General features: G+C 46.9%; 3 protein-coding genes across 9 annotated transcripts in view; 1 reads left to right on the top strand and 2 right to left on the bottom strand.

The window, feature by feature from the left end:
* Wdr62 (WD repeat domain 62) overlaps window positions 1–15,217 on the bottom strand; it is a 114,792-nt gene that overhangs the window by 79,407 nt on the left and 20,168 nt on the right. For 5 of the 6 annotated variants that reach the window (XM_069124132.1, XM_069124135.1, XM_069124140.1 and 2 more), the window contains exon 1: window positions 4,517–4,672. The exons of the other annotated variant lie outside the window; for it this stretch is intronic. The gene's annotated coding sequence lies outside the window, so the exon portion shown is untranslated. Of the gene's footprint in view, window positions 1–4,516; window positions 4,673–15,217 lie in introns of those variants that run through there. 6 annotated transcript variants of the gene reach the window in all.
* Syt20 (synaptotagmin 20) lies at window positions 4,865–10,406 on the bottom strand. Of its 2 annotated transcripts, XM_069124157.1 has the most exons (10): window positions 10,214–10,355; window positions 9,320–9,461; window positions 7,665–7,784; window positions 7,450–7,541; window positions 7,223–7,354; window positions 6,688–6,885; window positions 6,272–6,424; window positions 6,064–6,184; window positions 5,817–5,989; window positions 4,865–5,755 (listed from the first exon to the last, which is right to left on the bottom strand). In XM_069124157.1, exons 2-10 carry the CDS (start codon window positions 9,456–9,458, stop codon window positions 5,549–5,551), a joined length of 1,335 nt encoding a protein of 444 aa, XP_068980258.1. In that variant the 5' UTR covers window positions 9,459–9,461; window positions 10,214–10,355; the 3' UTR covers window positions 4,865–5,548. The 2 variants fall into 2 exon arrangements, with proteins under 2 accessions (XP_068980258.1, XP_068980257.1); XM_069124156.1 differs by lacking the exon at window positions 9,320–9,461 and having other exon boundaries at window positions 10,214–10,406.
* On the top strand, window positions 11,894–15,141 carry snsl (snustorr snarlik). The gene is made up of 6 exons (XM_069124160.1): window positions 11,894–12,958; window positions 13,244–13,403; window positions 13,636–13,716; window positions 13,976–14,103; window positions 14,197–14,355; window positions 14,475–15,141. Exons 2-6 carry the CDS (start codon window positions 13,346–13,348, stop codon window positions 14,709–14,711), a joined length of 663 nt encoding a protein of 220 aa, XP_068980261.1. The 5' UTR covers window positions 11,894–12,958; window positions 13,244–13,345; the 3' UTR covers window positions 14,712–15,141.

Below are 15,217 nucleotides of genomic sequence, written 5' to 3'. Positions count from 1 at the left end.
ATTTTGCCAATACCACCTAATGATAAAATCCGCAATCACTTAGTTGCAAAGACGATAGTTTGTAACACCATCTGTTACGTCGCGTGAGACGGTTCATGCGACGTCCTTGGACGTCAAGGGTCCGCGTGTCGTTACGCAGACACTCGACAAACCTAAGGAACCACCATAAACAGAATCCTTTTAACTTAAACTCTAGTCCTGCAAGTATTTTCGGATGGTCCTTGAGACAGTCCTTAGGTTTATCGCACGTTCTTAGAAATTGCGGAGAAAGCGGATATTTGTCTAAAGGAAAAGCAGGTTTTTCCCATGAACAAGGTCACCCACGAGCCACGTCGGTAACGTGGGTCATAACCAATGGCCATCGCGGATCGTTATCCTCACTTTCCTGACGAAAGTTCTTAGTTCAAAAGGCACAGACACCGAGTTTTCCTCCGTAATAACGGACTTCGCTTCTTCTATTACACCAGGAGAGTCAACTTCTTCTTCTACTACACTAGGAAAGTCAACTTCTTCTTCTACGACCGAAGGAAAGTCTACTCAACTGTTTCTACGAGATTAGTTCAGTCAATACTCCGGCATCGAGTCGACAATTGCCAAGTCATCGACATATCTAATCGTACTTGATCTCGCCTACAGATCAGTCAACGTATCTCTATCGGGTCTTCATCCGTCAAACAATCGTCTACGATATTTGTATCACACGTAACGGCGTAACTCATCGTTGTATTAAGTTGTTGGAAATATACAGGATGGTTGGTAACTGGTGGTACAAGCGGAAAGGGGGTGATTCTACGCGAAAAAAGAAGTCGAAAATATAGAATACAAATTTTTCGTTTGAGGCTTTGTTTTCGAGAAAATCGACTTTGAATTTTCGCTCGGTACGCGTGCGATACGTTACAACGGATCTCACTGTAGATCGTTGTCTCGATGGAAAAATAAATTTTTATTCTATATTTTCAACTTCTTTTTTCGCGTAGAATCACCCCCTTTCCGCTTGTACCAACAGTTACCAACCACCCTGTATATTATACAGTCGAAAATATAGAATAAAATTTTTTTTATTTCTTTTTTTGAATTTTCCCATCGAGACAACGATCTACAGTGAGATCCGTTATAACGAGACGTGACAAAGCGCACGCGTACCGAGCGAAGATTCAAAGTCGATTTTCTCGGGAACAAAGCCTCAAACGAAAAATTTTTATTCTATATTTTCGACTTCTTTTTTCGCGTAGAATCACCCCCTTTCCGCTTGTACCACCAGGTACCAACCATCCTGTAGAATTTGTAACCTGTTAATCGCAGTGTTACACCACATCAATCACCCCAATTATCCCAAAAGAAATAAGAGGATCGATCTGTTCGTGGTGTCGATTATTATAATCGTAACGGGAATTTACGACTTCCGTTGACGCGCTTCCTCGCGATCGCGTCCCCCCGCGACTGGTCCAAGATACACCATCGATCGAGTAAACGCGACAATTACCCGATGCCACTTGAAATATCCTGCGAAAGCTTTTCGCGTGGAAACACGCAACCGCGCGTCGCAGCCTGAGAGTTTTCTTTATATCGCAGTTTTCCGTAATACTATTGGAAAAGACGAGGGCGTTTGACTCGTGGAAATTACTAAAACATACTAACTAAAATATCGAGAAAGTGACGCGAGAGAAGAGACGAGGAATAGTCGGGATACGAGCGGCGATAGGAAAAGGAAAGTGACGAGGAACAGACAAGAAGACAAGAACCCAAATACGCGGAGAAAGGGTTGGAGAGACGCGTGGACGTTCCGGAATCTTTTTCCCATGCACGTGTACGTAGATCGAGCACGTCCACGTCGCTAGCCTCTTTCGTCGTTGCGCAAAAATCATTTGCATGACAATGAGCCAGGGCCGCGTGTCGCATGGCATAGCTCGTCGGTCGAAAAAAAAAAATGCGCATCGACTCTTAAAAAAAACCTGTGGGAAATCGAGCAGCCCGCACCGCCGGGCAACGCGCGTCTCTCGCTACGGTTCGCTCTATCAAACTGCCCGCCGACCAGTTTTTTCCCGACCCCCTTCTAGTAACAAAGTTTCGTTTCGTTTCGTTTTGTTTCTGGAACAAGCTGCAGTCAGCTCGGCAATTTCTTAGAAAGTTCGTTACCGTTAATTCGTCGATGGTTGCGTAAAAAAAAAGCTTGCTAACGAACTGGTTTCGTATTTTAAACTGTACAAAAAATGGACGGAAATCCGACTTAGAAATGGACGTTCGATAATAAAAACATGGCGAATACGGCAAACCAAGTGCAGGGACGATATCTCTACATATATCGTACGTACGTTTAACCGCAAAGCATGCTAGTTGCGGCGAGTGTTTCGAATAAATTTGACGAAAACAGCTTCGTTATTAACGTTAACAGCTGCGTATTCATTTGCTTGTTATACAATGTCGTTAGGTGCGAGAATTGATTAGGAGACGCGCGTTGATGAAAGCACGATGATAAATATATTGTTTCGCAGGAGCTTCTAAATGCGACGGGTAAACCGGTATACCGACAGCAACGTTAGCGAAACGCGCGTTGATACGATATTTCTTCGTGCTTATTCGCCGCGCTAAATGTACATACTTGCTTCCTGCGATTTACAGGTTGCATGTGTGGCACCCGCGTCGAGTACAAATTTGCCGCGGTGTCGTCAAACGGTGCACGATGTAGGTATAGTCGTTTAAACATGTACCACCTTGGGATATCGATAATAAGCGCAAGATCGAGTTACCTAGTCGACATTCCTCGGCGCCGATAATAGCCGGTACACCAGCGTCGCGTCGTTAGATCGAATCGTAGACGATACTCGTCGGACACCGCGACTCCTACTGATACATACGTATTTGGAGGATGCACGGAAAGCTACACGCTACTTTTTTTCCTTCTTCTCTTTTTTTGCTACAGCTGCGGGACGTCCTTCGCGTGATACGTCAACAAAGCCAACGACGGTCTTTCGTGGAGATCGAAGAACCGCTAACCTGTCAAAAGTGTCCCGCGTACCGTTGCCATGCGACGCGTTTACGTCGTTCTCGCGTAATGTAACCGAAAGGCACGATACGAAATGACCGATCGCACGCGATCGCCGTCGTCTCGAATTTGTTTTCGAAGAAACGAACCGAAGCCGGCGGAAGATAGCGTTCCGAGGTAAATAAACAAGAGCAGAACGCAAAAACCAACGTTCGTTCGTCTCGGAGGGGGAAAAAATACAGAAAGAAACGGAATCGAGTTAAATTCCAATCTCGCTATGATCGAAATTTACGAGCAATCAAGGCACGGATGCGTGCGCATCTTTTGTTTTTCAACTGGATTTTGCTTTCGATGATTGATAATACTTTCAGCCATATCGAGGTGCACTCGAAAAAACTACGTACGATATTCTTTCTGCCGATGACAGGATATATAAAAGAACGCTCGTGGCTATTTACTTGCAGATATATACGTATGTGCATAGACGCATAATTTGGAAGCGGTGATCGGCTGACGGACCTCCCGCGTAATCGAACGCATAACGCATCTGCGACACCATACGCGTGAACCGTTGCGACAACCTGGCGCACGTTACGTACTAACCGTTCGGAAACGCGTTAATTGCCCACGCATTCTCGATAACGGCATCCGATTATTTTGTAACTTTCCTTGCCACTGTATTGTCTCATTACCGACAGCGATCTTAGATGCCTGATCGAGATTACCGCGAAAGTACACGGGATATCGTGATGCGAAAGGCTGCGCCATGAAACCTCTTTTCAAAAGAAGGGAGAATCGAGACTTAACCTAACGTAATGGCGAGGAGCAGATAGGAAAGAGAAGACAGATTTCGAGGAGAACTGAACGGAGATACCTTAAGCTCGGGGCGAGTCGTTAAAATCATTTTGGTCGGAGTGAAACGGACAAAGAGGGTGGCGACGTGGCCAACGGACGCTCGGAACAGACTCGATTCGTTGGGGATCGAAGTGCACAGGTAGTCGACATGTTCGTTTTTTCTGTGTAGCTTGACAGCAGAGCACGTGAACGGAGAATTCCAACACCGGATGATTTCAACGGAACTATGGAAATCTTTGCGCAATTTACTCGCAAACGATATTATCGAAAGGTTGCGTCGACGACTCGATCGCGAGAAGCTTCGGCTTTCGGGAAATCGGTGGCCTTCGAGGAGTTTTCAAGCATCTCGAACGGAGAATCCGAGCGTTGCTATTGGACGATATTCAAAAACGGTTGACATTACCGCGAGAAGCGGTTTCGATACTTCGTTCTTTTCAAACATGGATTTCGCGACTGGCGAAGCCGGCTGCTCGTTTTCCAATCGCGGCGTTAAATCGTCGATACCGTGTTTCGTACGATACCGACGCGTACAATACGATCCGAGAAAGATAGCCGCGTTAAATATCGTTCTACGTGGAAGGACCCCGGGAGCGCCTTTGGAGGTTACATTTCCAACGTAACGCTCTCTGACTCGCAGGAAATCGAGCAGGATGTCGATAGAACAAATCGGTTACTCACCGTTCGGCGAACGTCCGCCTCCTCGTACACGACACACTTCTCTCAGGTAATGTAACTAAACTCGCGACGTATAAAGGGATAACCGAATAATGCGAATACGACGAGGACGAACACAACACACTCACAAGTCACGAAACAGACTGAAGCTGACTGGCCGGGCACCCCTCTCTTCGACGTTGCTACGAGACCGAAGCGACGCTACCGCCCTCTGTCGGCGACACCGGAACTTTGCAACGCTCGCTCTCCAAACCCGCCATATTTCAAACGCGTTCTTTTCTTTTTCTATTTTCTTACGCGATTAAATGGAATACGAAAGAGACGGTTTAACCGATAATTACAGAAAACGTGTAACGGTTATGAACATATCTAGTACTATTTATTTCGTTACATTTTAAATAAGATTCGATATATTAACAAATATTTATAACATTTACAATTTTCGCGATCTTTGGTTGCACTTTTAAAACGTATATGTATTTATCGTATATATTATGAAATTGCAAAATAAATATAGAAATATATTTTACACGTTTACGTGTATATGTATAACGTACGATATAACGTTATTGCCCAAAATATACTATATCTACGGAAACCGATAAATATTACTCGAGCGCTAAGAATTTACATCTTCGAAAAGCAAAAAGGAGATAATAAAAGATCGAAAATTCAGGTAGTTTCGAATAAACTGGTTGAACAAAGTATCTCTACGTGATTCTTGTTTTCGACATAAATGTACCTCTGCAAACTTTAGTCGTCTACCGACTATGGCACTGCTTAACCGTTTAACTATTTAACGCAAGCGTCTTTGTCTCTGACTTGGGAGAAACGTTTAGAAGGAAGATACGATATCGGAACATCGTCCCTTTGCATCACTTGAAGGTAAACGCATAGAATGGTCGTGCAAATATACTTTCGTATCGCGTTATCAAATTTCTTTAAATAGTAACAGCAGTATGCACGTTTATAGACAGTTTGAGCAATAACGTTGGATTATCAACCTTCCGTATTACCGTTGTTGTCCTTCGGTCGTTATTTCAATACGTGCCATACGGTAACTAGCTTTCTAGGATTTTGAAGTACGGAGAACCAGTGTAGCCTTTCCGTCGATCCTCTGACTCCCTTTCCAAGCGCAACTTTACCGATGGAAGTGTCTTTCGACTTTTGAACCGACGTTATCGAATCCTCGCTGTCGCTCGGATGCTCTATGGTGCTGGCAGCAGGTTCGGCAGGCGCAGCCTAAAATATTTCCCAGTCACGCGACATTTCATTCGTAAAATGTACGAAAATTGATACGCACTTTGCCGCGCAATACCACGAGAAACTGCACTATGTCTAATTGATTGTACGATACGTCGAACGTCAGTGTTTCGTTGAACTCCGAGTGCGGATTCGCAACGACGAATCGGGTCTTCTTCTTTTTCATTCGTTGGCCTGTCCTTCCATTGAGCATCAATATCCTGACGTAAAAACCTAGAAACAACGAGCAGCGATAACAACGCACGAAGACAAACGAAGATGCGAGTAAGTTTACGTGCGGCGCTTACTAAAGTCGTTTAAACACGACACCGGTGGCGTAAACTTCACGTCGCGTACTTTCATTACGTTTATAGTCAGTCTCTGCGCTGTGGGTAAATAACTAATAGCTAATAAAATGTTCCCAAGCGTCTGCAACATGTAACAAAGAACGTGGTGTAAGCGAAGAGGAATCGAAGGAGATAAAATCGTAACGTTTGATATATTTTACGCCAGTACCAAATTGGACTGCTTCATTCTGAAGTTGAACATATGAATCTCTGGACTCTGTAGAACGTGCTTCGCCTCCTTCAGCGACACCCTCAGCGTGCTCAGTTCCGTGTCGTTGGCGTATCTGTCGCGATCGTAAGCCGCAAAATCGAGAATCCATTCCTAAAAAGGAAAAAACGATCGTGTTATGTAGCGAACGCAGCGAACACTTCCAGAGAAATAGAGAAACGCGTTCGATCTTCGTAGCCCGTTTTCTTCGCGCAAAATTACGTATTCGACGTCGATACGTTTGTTTAAACGTTCGTTCGTTATGTAAAATATACTTTGTTCGAGCGAGTTTCACGGTAGATGCGTTTGACGAGTGACGTGTTTTTTAACCTTGAGTTAAAACAACGATAGGATTGGCGCGATAAAAACGCACGTACCTTAACTTCGTGAGGCTTTACGTTCGCCACGACGAACGTTTCCTTGAAAACGGGGCTCGCCGTGTGCCTGACACCCCTCGTGCGGAAACTGTGTAATTTCTGTCGGTTCCTGTGATTCCACGATTGTTTCGTTATGTTCAGAGCCACGTACGGTTCCAAGGTGCAGTTGTATTGCTTCGGTGGAAGGCCGGATAACGCCTGCACGCAGTGCAACGCTTAAATTTTCTTCTTTCGTTCGAGAAGATGTCGCGAGTCGATCAATCTCGCGATTACCCGCCTTTCTTTCGATACGAATCGAGCTACCGTGCGTTTTGCCTGTCGCTAGAAATTCGTTGCGTCGTTCGTTGTTAACACGGCCTTTAGAACTGTACGTATAGACACAGCTGATGAAATATCGAGCAACGTTGGCGAAGTGAAACGAAACGAACCCGAGGCCGTTGAACGTCGCGAGTCCTTAGAGATTCGTAACTCGATTTCCATTCTGACGAGAAAGTAGGCACAAAGGAGGATCGGATGAAAGGAAAGCGTTTAATACCTCGATACCGATAACGAGTTTCCCGGTAATAGTTTCGTCGCAGGGCGGCAAGTACTGCAGGCTTATCGTCAGTTCCGTCGGGAATTCCTTTTGCTTCCTCTCGGCTTTCTGCTTATCCTTTTGCACCAAATTCTGCAACGTAACACGCGCCAATGGATCAACAATTAAAATGGGCAGCACGATCTCGGCCAATTAAAATGAAAATCAGCACGGTTAACGGAGCTCACCAGGGTGGACGAGGTGTCGGTGCAACCGAATTGAGCGTTGTTGGAATTCCAGGAATTGCCCTCGATCGGGCTGGCGTTTTCGTCGATCGTACCTGTGCAAAAATTTATCAACGCGTTGTTAGCCAGGTTGAAAGGAAAAGAAGACGAAGAGGAGGCAAGAATCGGACAACACAGACTGACAGAGGAAACGGATAAGAAAAGCGATGGAAAGGTACCGTTGCTGCTGCCTTCGTACAGGCTACCCAATCTCCATGACCTGTAGCTGACATCGTTCAACTTGACGTTTTCATTCTGTTTGCTCTTGACACGCAACGGCACACTTTTTGCTTCTCTCTCTGCAAAGAATTATTCTCGGCTTTGATTATGCAATTTGTAAACAGCCGCGATTGCTCGCCGCTAATTGCGCTTTGGTTAACGTACACGTAGCGAACCGAGTGCCGATTTCTAAAACGTTTGAACAACCGGCATTCTAGGATTCGAAACGTTTAACATGGTGAATAAACGCGTGTGAAAGGTAAAAGCTGGTTAATTTTCCGATTAAAAAGCGGAGTACTCGACATTTTTAATTGGCAAGTTCATCGAACTCGTAACCACGATTTAGGTGACGCGACACTCTTTGTCGGAGGAAAAGAAGATACTCGTCTGATAGCAGAATTTATGGAATTCTTGATGTTGCCTGGTGGATGGGCGTTTTCGTAGCGGCGCTATCGAAGACCTGTGTGCAGTTAGTTCGCAGGATGACATACCTAATTACGTAACGTCGCGGAGGAAACGAAGGAAACGTCGTCGTTTGCATGTGTGTATAAATATAACTGTGCGAACAATGGCGTAATGTATCAACCGCCGCGTACACACAAGATTCGCGATTCACCATGCAGGAATTTAAGCTTCCTTCCTTTCAGCCAAATAGCTCGTTCTTCGTTGGATAAACGTCGCTTGGAATAAAGGAATTGCGCTCCGCATACAGCCGAATAATTTTATAATCGGCGTGGCGACACGTACGAGCTGAAACGAACGCTATAAAAACGAACGCAGGAGAAACGATCTACGACAAGATTCGTGACCGATCCGCGCGTTCTTGTCATTTTAGTTTTTACGTAAACGCGTGCGAAGAATCTCCGTTCCACATAGCAATTGAAACGCGTCGAGCAGCGTTCCGCGAGTGGACAAACGCGAGCATCCGGTAAACCGAGCGATCGTCGGCGTATTAGCGAGCCGAGGCTCGAAGGCCCTTTGGCTCGAAAGGTATCAAAAGCGAGGCGTACGCGCGATTATTTTTCCCGGCACGCGTTTCATGTACAAGCACGTGTGCGCGGAAGCAGAGCTGGCGGACGTGCCGAGAAAATGAAATACCAGTGGCTTGGCTTAGTCGCCAGACGTTTAATCAACGCTAAGCACCGACGAAACCAATTGCCTGGTCGCGAGTTCGGACAGCCGACAAAACGATGCGCTGTGTCGCGCTACATCCTCGTTTCGTAAACTCGGCATATTCGCGCGACAAAGTAAACGATCAGCCGGCCGCAGACGGCCACGTCGCTTCGGTAGATCGACGTTCCGATCGGAGATGGAACGCGTGGCGAAAATAAAATACGCTCTAATAAATTGATAAATTTCGACGAACGAAACGTGTGGGTATTGGAGTAGCTGCACCGCAGCGACGAAGCGAGCAATCATCGACGCAAACTTTTCGTCGCAACTTCCACACAAGCAGCCCTTAAGTGGAATTTAAGAAACTTTGCAACTCGTCGCTTTAATCGGGAGCGCGATACTCGAGCGTATGGATCGAGCGAATGTTCTCAAAAGCTCGTACGAATGGCAATGCTGGTGATAATAACGCGATACGTGTTTGGGCGTAAACGGCAGGGCTTACTTCTTTTCACGCATTCGTATCCAAGGCATCCTGGCGTGAGAAAACAGGCGATCACGAGCAAGAGAAGGACGATGGCCAGCGCTGCCACTACGACGATAAGAATTCGGCCCCATGGGCCAAAAAGGTCACCGTGCACCATTCACTAGAAACGTTGCAAGATTACTACGGATCGATGTTAAAAAGAAACGATCGACGATCGATCGGAAACGCCGGTTAGTCGGCTTTCTAGTTTCACCGTTTTACGGTGTACTTCGTCCCGATGCGGTTCACTACGTTACCGAAATTATTCCCAAACGTTTATCCGAGACGGTGTGTTTCTGGCGGTGGACGAGGAGAGCAGGAAAATTACTCGCGTGTCGCGTCACGTTCCATACATCTGTCGCGCAATTCTCGCGTCGGAGGAAAGAGGAGAAAGAAGTCGCGTTAAATGCGCGCAGAGAACACTTGTGCTTTTCGCGCTCGTTTCTAACCGCTCGAGAAAAATGAGAGGAAGCTTCCGACGTGGAGGAGCACGTCGAGCCGAATGCAGCCACCGTCGCTTCGATCTTTTTCCTCTTTATTCGAGTTGCACTCGCGTGCCGGGATAAAGCGCTGGTCGGAGGAAACTCACGCACACCGAGCGCACCGTGCGAGAAAACCGCGTACAGGTACATGGCGTATACCGGGCGAATTAAGCGTTTGTCTCGAGTCGCTTTTCAGCCGAGCAACGTCGCGAGGAACGTTATCGGCGGTTCCATGTTCTCCTTCCTCCCGGATATTACGTATCCATCCCGTCGAACGTAAGACGCTCGATCGAAGCGAAGCCGAACGTTGGCGCGTCATCGCGATAGAAGTTTCTCGGCATTTCCCGCGAATCGCCGAATTTCTCGACAAATTCCGCAGGACGATACTCACTCGGCCAAGACAGCGTGCCACGACGAGAGGATGTTTCGCGGTTTCGCGCGATCGGACGGCATTCGCGAGTCGTCGACGAAACGACGACGAAACAGACCGAAAGAACGGATCGATCGCGGTGACTTGGTGCGCGATCGTCAACTACCGGTGAACGACGAACGTAAGTACGCGGCTGCATAGAAGGAAGAACGAGTAACGCGCTATCTACGCGCCCCTCTCCCCAGCTTCGACGACTCTACTCTACCTACCTCCGCCGCGACCGCGGCCGGTAGCCGCCGGTGCGCGACTTACGTTAACGCGTACAAAATATACGAGCAATCGGAAAACGATCGGTTCGATCTCGATTCGATCGACCATTCGATCGCTGGTAGACTCTCGGCGCTGTACGCGATCCTCGTCCGAGTTCCTCCAAGTCGAACGGTTTTAAACGCGCCAACGTCCGAGTCACCGAGACGATTTCACGGACTCACCGGCTAATCTTTCGTTTAAATACACGATTTACGTAATCGTTGCGTGTCCTTACGAATCGCTCGGAACCAACGAATTGACGAACACGATACGAACCGTGCTGTCCAGATTTTCTCGCCACAGTTTTCTAAATAAGACTCGATCGTGCGAAAAGCGAGGAAAGAATTCGATCCTTGCTTGGCATTTTACCGTAACACGCCGTTATGCGCGGGCAAACCTGAACGCTCAACGAGGAAACTGTGGGTTACGACTGATAACACGCGCGCTATCGCGCCTGTGTTCGCCTTGCCTATCAACAGGACCGATGATAGAGCGCGCCCATAGACAATGCCACCGTGCATATTTTCCAACAGAACGTCGTCCGTTACGTACGTATTACGTCGTACGTACGCGTTTGCATTGTACGGTAAGCTTGGACGAGCGTTCGCGGTCTCCTGAAAAATTAGAACTCGATCCACTGATTCAAACGCCGCGTCCAATAAATCGATTTACGCGCCACGTAAATTGCGACGGAAGGAACGTTGATAGATCGTTCGCATACGCGTTCCCTTCTGACAACAAATTATCCGCTGTTTGACAAACTGTTCTCCGTGATAACGAATGGCTCGTGGTAATGGTACGAGCGACTTAAAACACCTGTATAGTGGAACAGAAAGTTTCACAGGTACGTCGCTCGATCGTTACTGGCTGCGCAACGATCGCTCGTTTACCTTGCCGACCATCGAAATACGACAAATCGTCGAGAGCAACGTCGCTCGAAGAGACCAAGATTCTTCTTTTTTCAAAGTTTTTCCACGCGATTCTTTATTCTTCTCCCGTGTATACGATCGTCGAGTAAAGTTCAACCGGTTGCGTCGCCACACCGAAGCGATGCTTTTTCCCGCGCACACGGATATTGGTATCGTTGAGGTTATTAGATGTATAAAGAGAGAAACGCGTGGATAAATTGTAAGGTAGAAAATATATCTTAATACAGAAGTGTAAGTACGAGTAGGAATATAACTCGAGCTGGTGCAGATCCGCGCGCTAGCAGTGTCACCCTATAACTGAAAACCGCGAAGCCAACGTCGCCTGTCTTCCGTTTATGGTCTGCCTTTGTCCCAGTCTTTCGTCTATACGCCGTCGATTGCTTCGGTGCTCGAGAAAACTAAAAAGACCAGATGTAGTTCTCCGCTTTTCGCGTTGCTCTTCGCATCGACGAACGTCTCGATTTCGAGAAAACCGAAAGGTTCGATAATCGTACGTACGGATCGGTATTACGAGATTATTGCGCGCCAGTCTCAATGTCGCTGTTCTTCAATGAAACGTACCGCTGGCGCATTGCGCAATCGGATTGCGTAAAATTCATCGATATCTCGCTCGACGAGAGGACCGTGTGACACGACGGATAAGGTGAAAAAAGTAGGGGGACGGTGGTTCGCTGTTTCGGATAGTATTCGACGAAAAGGTAGTGGAGCGAATACGAGGAACAGGATGGTCGTTTCTATAGCTGCCATTGAAAACGACACCGATCGACCAGGTAGTTTCACTTTCCAGCGAATATATAATTTCCATGCTTTTCCGGGTAAATTCTCGAACGATGGGGAATCTCGAGTCGCTGCGGGCTTTCGCCTGCCTCTGGAGAATCTATCGCGTCGTCGTTTCGCGTAAACACGACGCGCGTCGAAAATTACCGTTTAACGCGATACGACAATTTCGCGAGAATCTTTTACATAATTTTACGTGACGTCACACGGAGTCGGTGGAGGTTTCGTGGATCGGAGAAACGAATAGTCGCGGTAACGAAGCTCGCGCGAGTAGCGCAAAAGGCCGAGCAACGAGGTATTTGAATAAAAGTGGGCGCAAGCACCCGTTTCGAAAACTCGATACTTTACCTTCCATTTGAACGAACTTGAAAAATCCATCGTATTTCCATAAAGCGAAGTTCGAGTTGGGAAAATGGCGTTCGTCGAATCGGTCGGTGCTCGAAAAGAGGAAGAAAATTCGGGGCAAACGAGACGCGTCGCGCCGAAAAGTCAAACGGGCGCGCTCCCGTAGAGGAAGGGGCAAACAACGAGGAAACGGAGAGAGAGTTCATCCCCGATCGATCGACGGTCGTTCGGACACGGTGACCTCGATCCTCGATCCGACGTCTCCTTTCACTCGAGCACTTCTTTCGAGAGCTCTTTCTCGCACCGGCGCTGCCAAGGAACGTGATTGCATTCTATCGCGTTCGCTGGAGTACGCAGGCTCGACGTCGTGTTACCTGCCGGACCGACGTTTAGATTTCACTTTCATGTAAGTACCATCGATCGCGCGTCTAGTCGGACAACGTTTTCGCGGTCTTCGAGAACCGTTGAATCGGTCAACGTCTTCGCGTTCTTCCCTTCTGCTTCGATTCTCTTCGATTTCCAATTACGCGTACTCGGACAAGAATATCGAACTCGTTCGATTTGCCTGGGAAAATCTGTGCAACGTTGGCGTTTTGTCTCGTCGCGTAAAGAATACAAAGCGTGACGAGACTAACGTTCGTCGATGAGAAAGATCGACAGGATGGTTCGTGATCGACGATTTTAATTACAGAAGATCGGCGGCAGCAAAGTCGATTGATATCCGCACACTCGAGCAAGGATCACGCGCGCACTGCGAGTATACCAGAGGAAGATCTGTTTTTTGTTGTAAACGATGTGGAGTACGAAGGACATCCTAGCGAAGCTGTGTATCCTGCTGTTTCTTTGCGAACGTAAGTGTCGATTCCTACGCATACGCGTGTCGGACGTACCGCGTCCTTCGCCTACTTACGTCCAATTGCCCCGAATGTCGCAAACATCCTCGACCATAGTCCGCTTGACTGGCGCAAAAACATCTTTACGAGCGAGACGGTCGATGTGAAAAGATTCTTATAGAATAATTGGATTGCAAGGCTGGGGTAAAGGAAGAAATTGCGCGATAACGCGGTTGTTACTGGTTTTCAGACGCAACGTGCCTCGTTATTCCGGAGGAATTGCCCACCATACTTTCGCTCGTCTACTCCAACATCCCACCGATAAAGAAAGGTAACCAACCGGTGATTGCGTAAAAACGGTAAACGTGTAATTGTCCGTGTCAGAGTTTACCGAAATACCACGACAAAATCCAATGCTTCGATACGCATGAAAAAATAAAACGTTTTGTCGCGTGACGCGAACGCGCCAGGTACTTTCACTGGTCGCGCGTGTTTCGCCTTTGCAAGGCGCGCCTGTGCGCGACCGGTTCCAACCGAATCGTACGCCCGATCAGCCGGAATTGTTCTTCTTGTGTCGATTCTCGCGACAGGTACCGACTCGAGGATAGGCGTTGGTTTCCGGCTTGGCGAACACGCGGACTTCCAGATGCTGTTTGAGTTGGGACCGCAAACGGAAACCGAGCCCATTAGCAATGCCGACTCGAAGAGACGTCGAGACGTGAGTATCTTGGTAGAAACGATCTTCTAATCGCGTAATCGGTGTTTTCTTTGCTGAACGTGCGTCGCGATGATGTTGATGCGTTCTAAACAGGCGATGTTCAGCGCGGCGATGAGAGGAGAGCTCGGATCGCTGGCTCAGGCAGTGGCCAAGTACCAGTTGGAGCGCAAATTACAGAAGGAATTGGATAGATTAAAGAAGACGAAGAAGAAGTCAAATGCAGTGGCTGCACCAGGAAACGACGACAAAAACGTAATTTTAGCTAATTGCTTGTTCTTGTCGACCGCGATACAACTCGCTCGTTATCTTTCGCAGAAATATGAAAATAAAATGTAACGACCGTTTTTTTTTTTTTTTTCCGTTTCTATCAGACTGTCGCCAGCGAATGGCTAACCAAGTGGAGCAAGGATATGGGCAAGTCGTCAGAGGATCGATCGTCCTCGGGAGACGTTTCGGTTGAGAAGAACGTGTCGACGCCCGCGAAAATTCAAACCGTACAAAGGATAAGACAAAGTTCGCAATCGAATGACAAGAGAAATACGATTTCCGACTTGAAACAATTGTACAAATCGCAGAGTAATACGGAGATAGAGAAGAGAATTACGTAATCGTAATACGTTAATCGTTAGTAAGGTACGTTCCTCGTGGATTTTGTAGATAGATCGTTCGTTAACTATATATATATATATATACGGTGAAAGTAATGATGCAAGGAAGAGGACTAAATTGATTAATATGGTTTTTACGTGCCAAAGAACGTTGGACTTGCTATTATCAGTTGTAGGGAAAGCGTGTTAAACCGTAGAAGTTTTTGTTCTTCCGACGAATGATTTGGTAATATAGAAATACCGACGGGACGCGACTTTGTTGTACAAACGAGAATATGGCTACGGGTAACGCCTTCTATGTGTTCGTTCTTGCGCCGATTCGACGAAATTTTAAGTTATGGTTGTTGTATAAAGAATAAGATTTTATATATGAAATCGTTATTTGTATACCGCTCTATGAAATTGTGTTAAAAAACAGAGTGAAATACTATTTGCGTTTTGTGTTCTTTTATTTCTTTCCTTTAAAATCGATTCGATCGCTGCTTCTTGACCTCCTTCGAGAACTT

The sequence above is a fragment of the Bombus flavifrons genome, chromosome 11 (genome assembly GCF_040668555.2).
Source record: "Bombus flavifrons isolate JBK064 chromosome 11, iyBomFlav1_principal, whole genome shotgun sequence".
Classification (NCBI taxonomy): domain Eukaryota; kingdom Metazoa; phylum Arthropoda; class Insecta; order Hymenoptera; family Apidae; genus Bombus; species Bombus flavifrons.
Note: the sequence above shows the minus strand (reverse complement) of the source record. Positions and strands in the feature narration are given on the sequence as shown.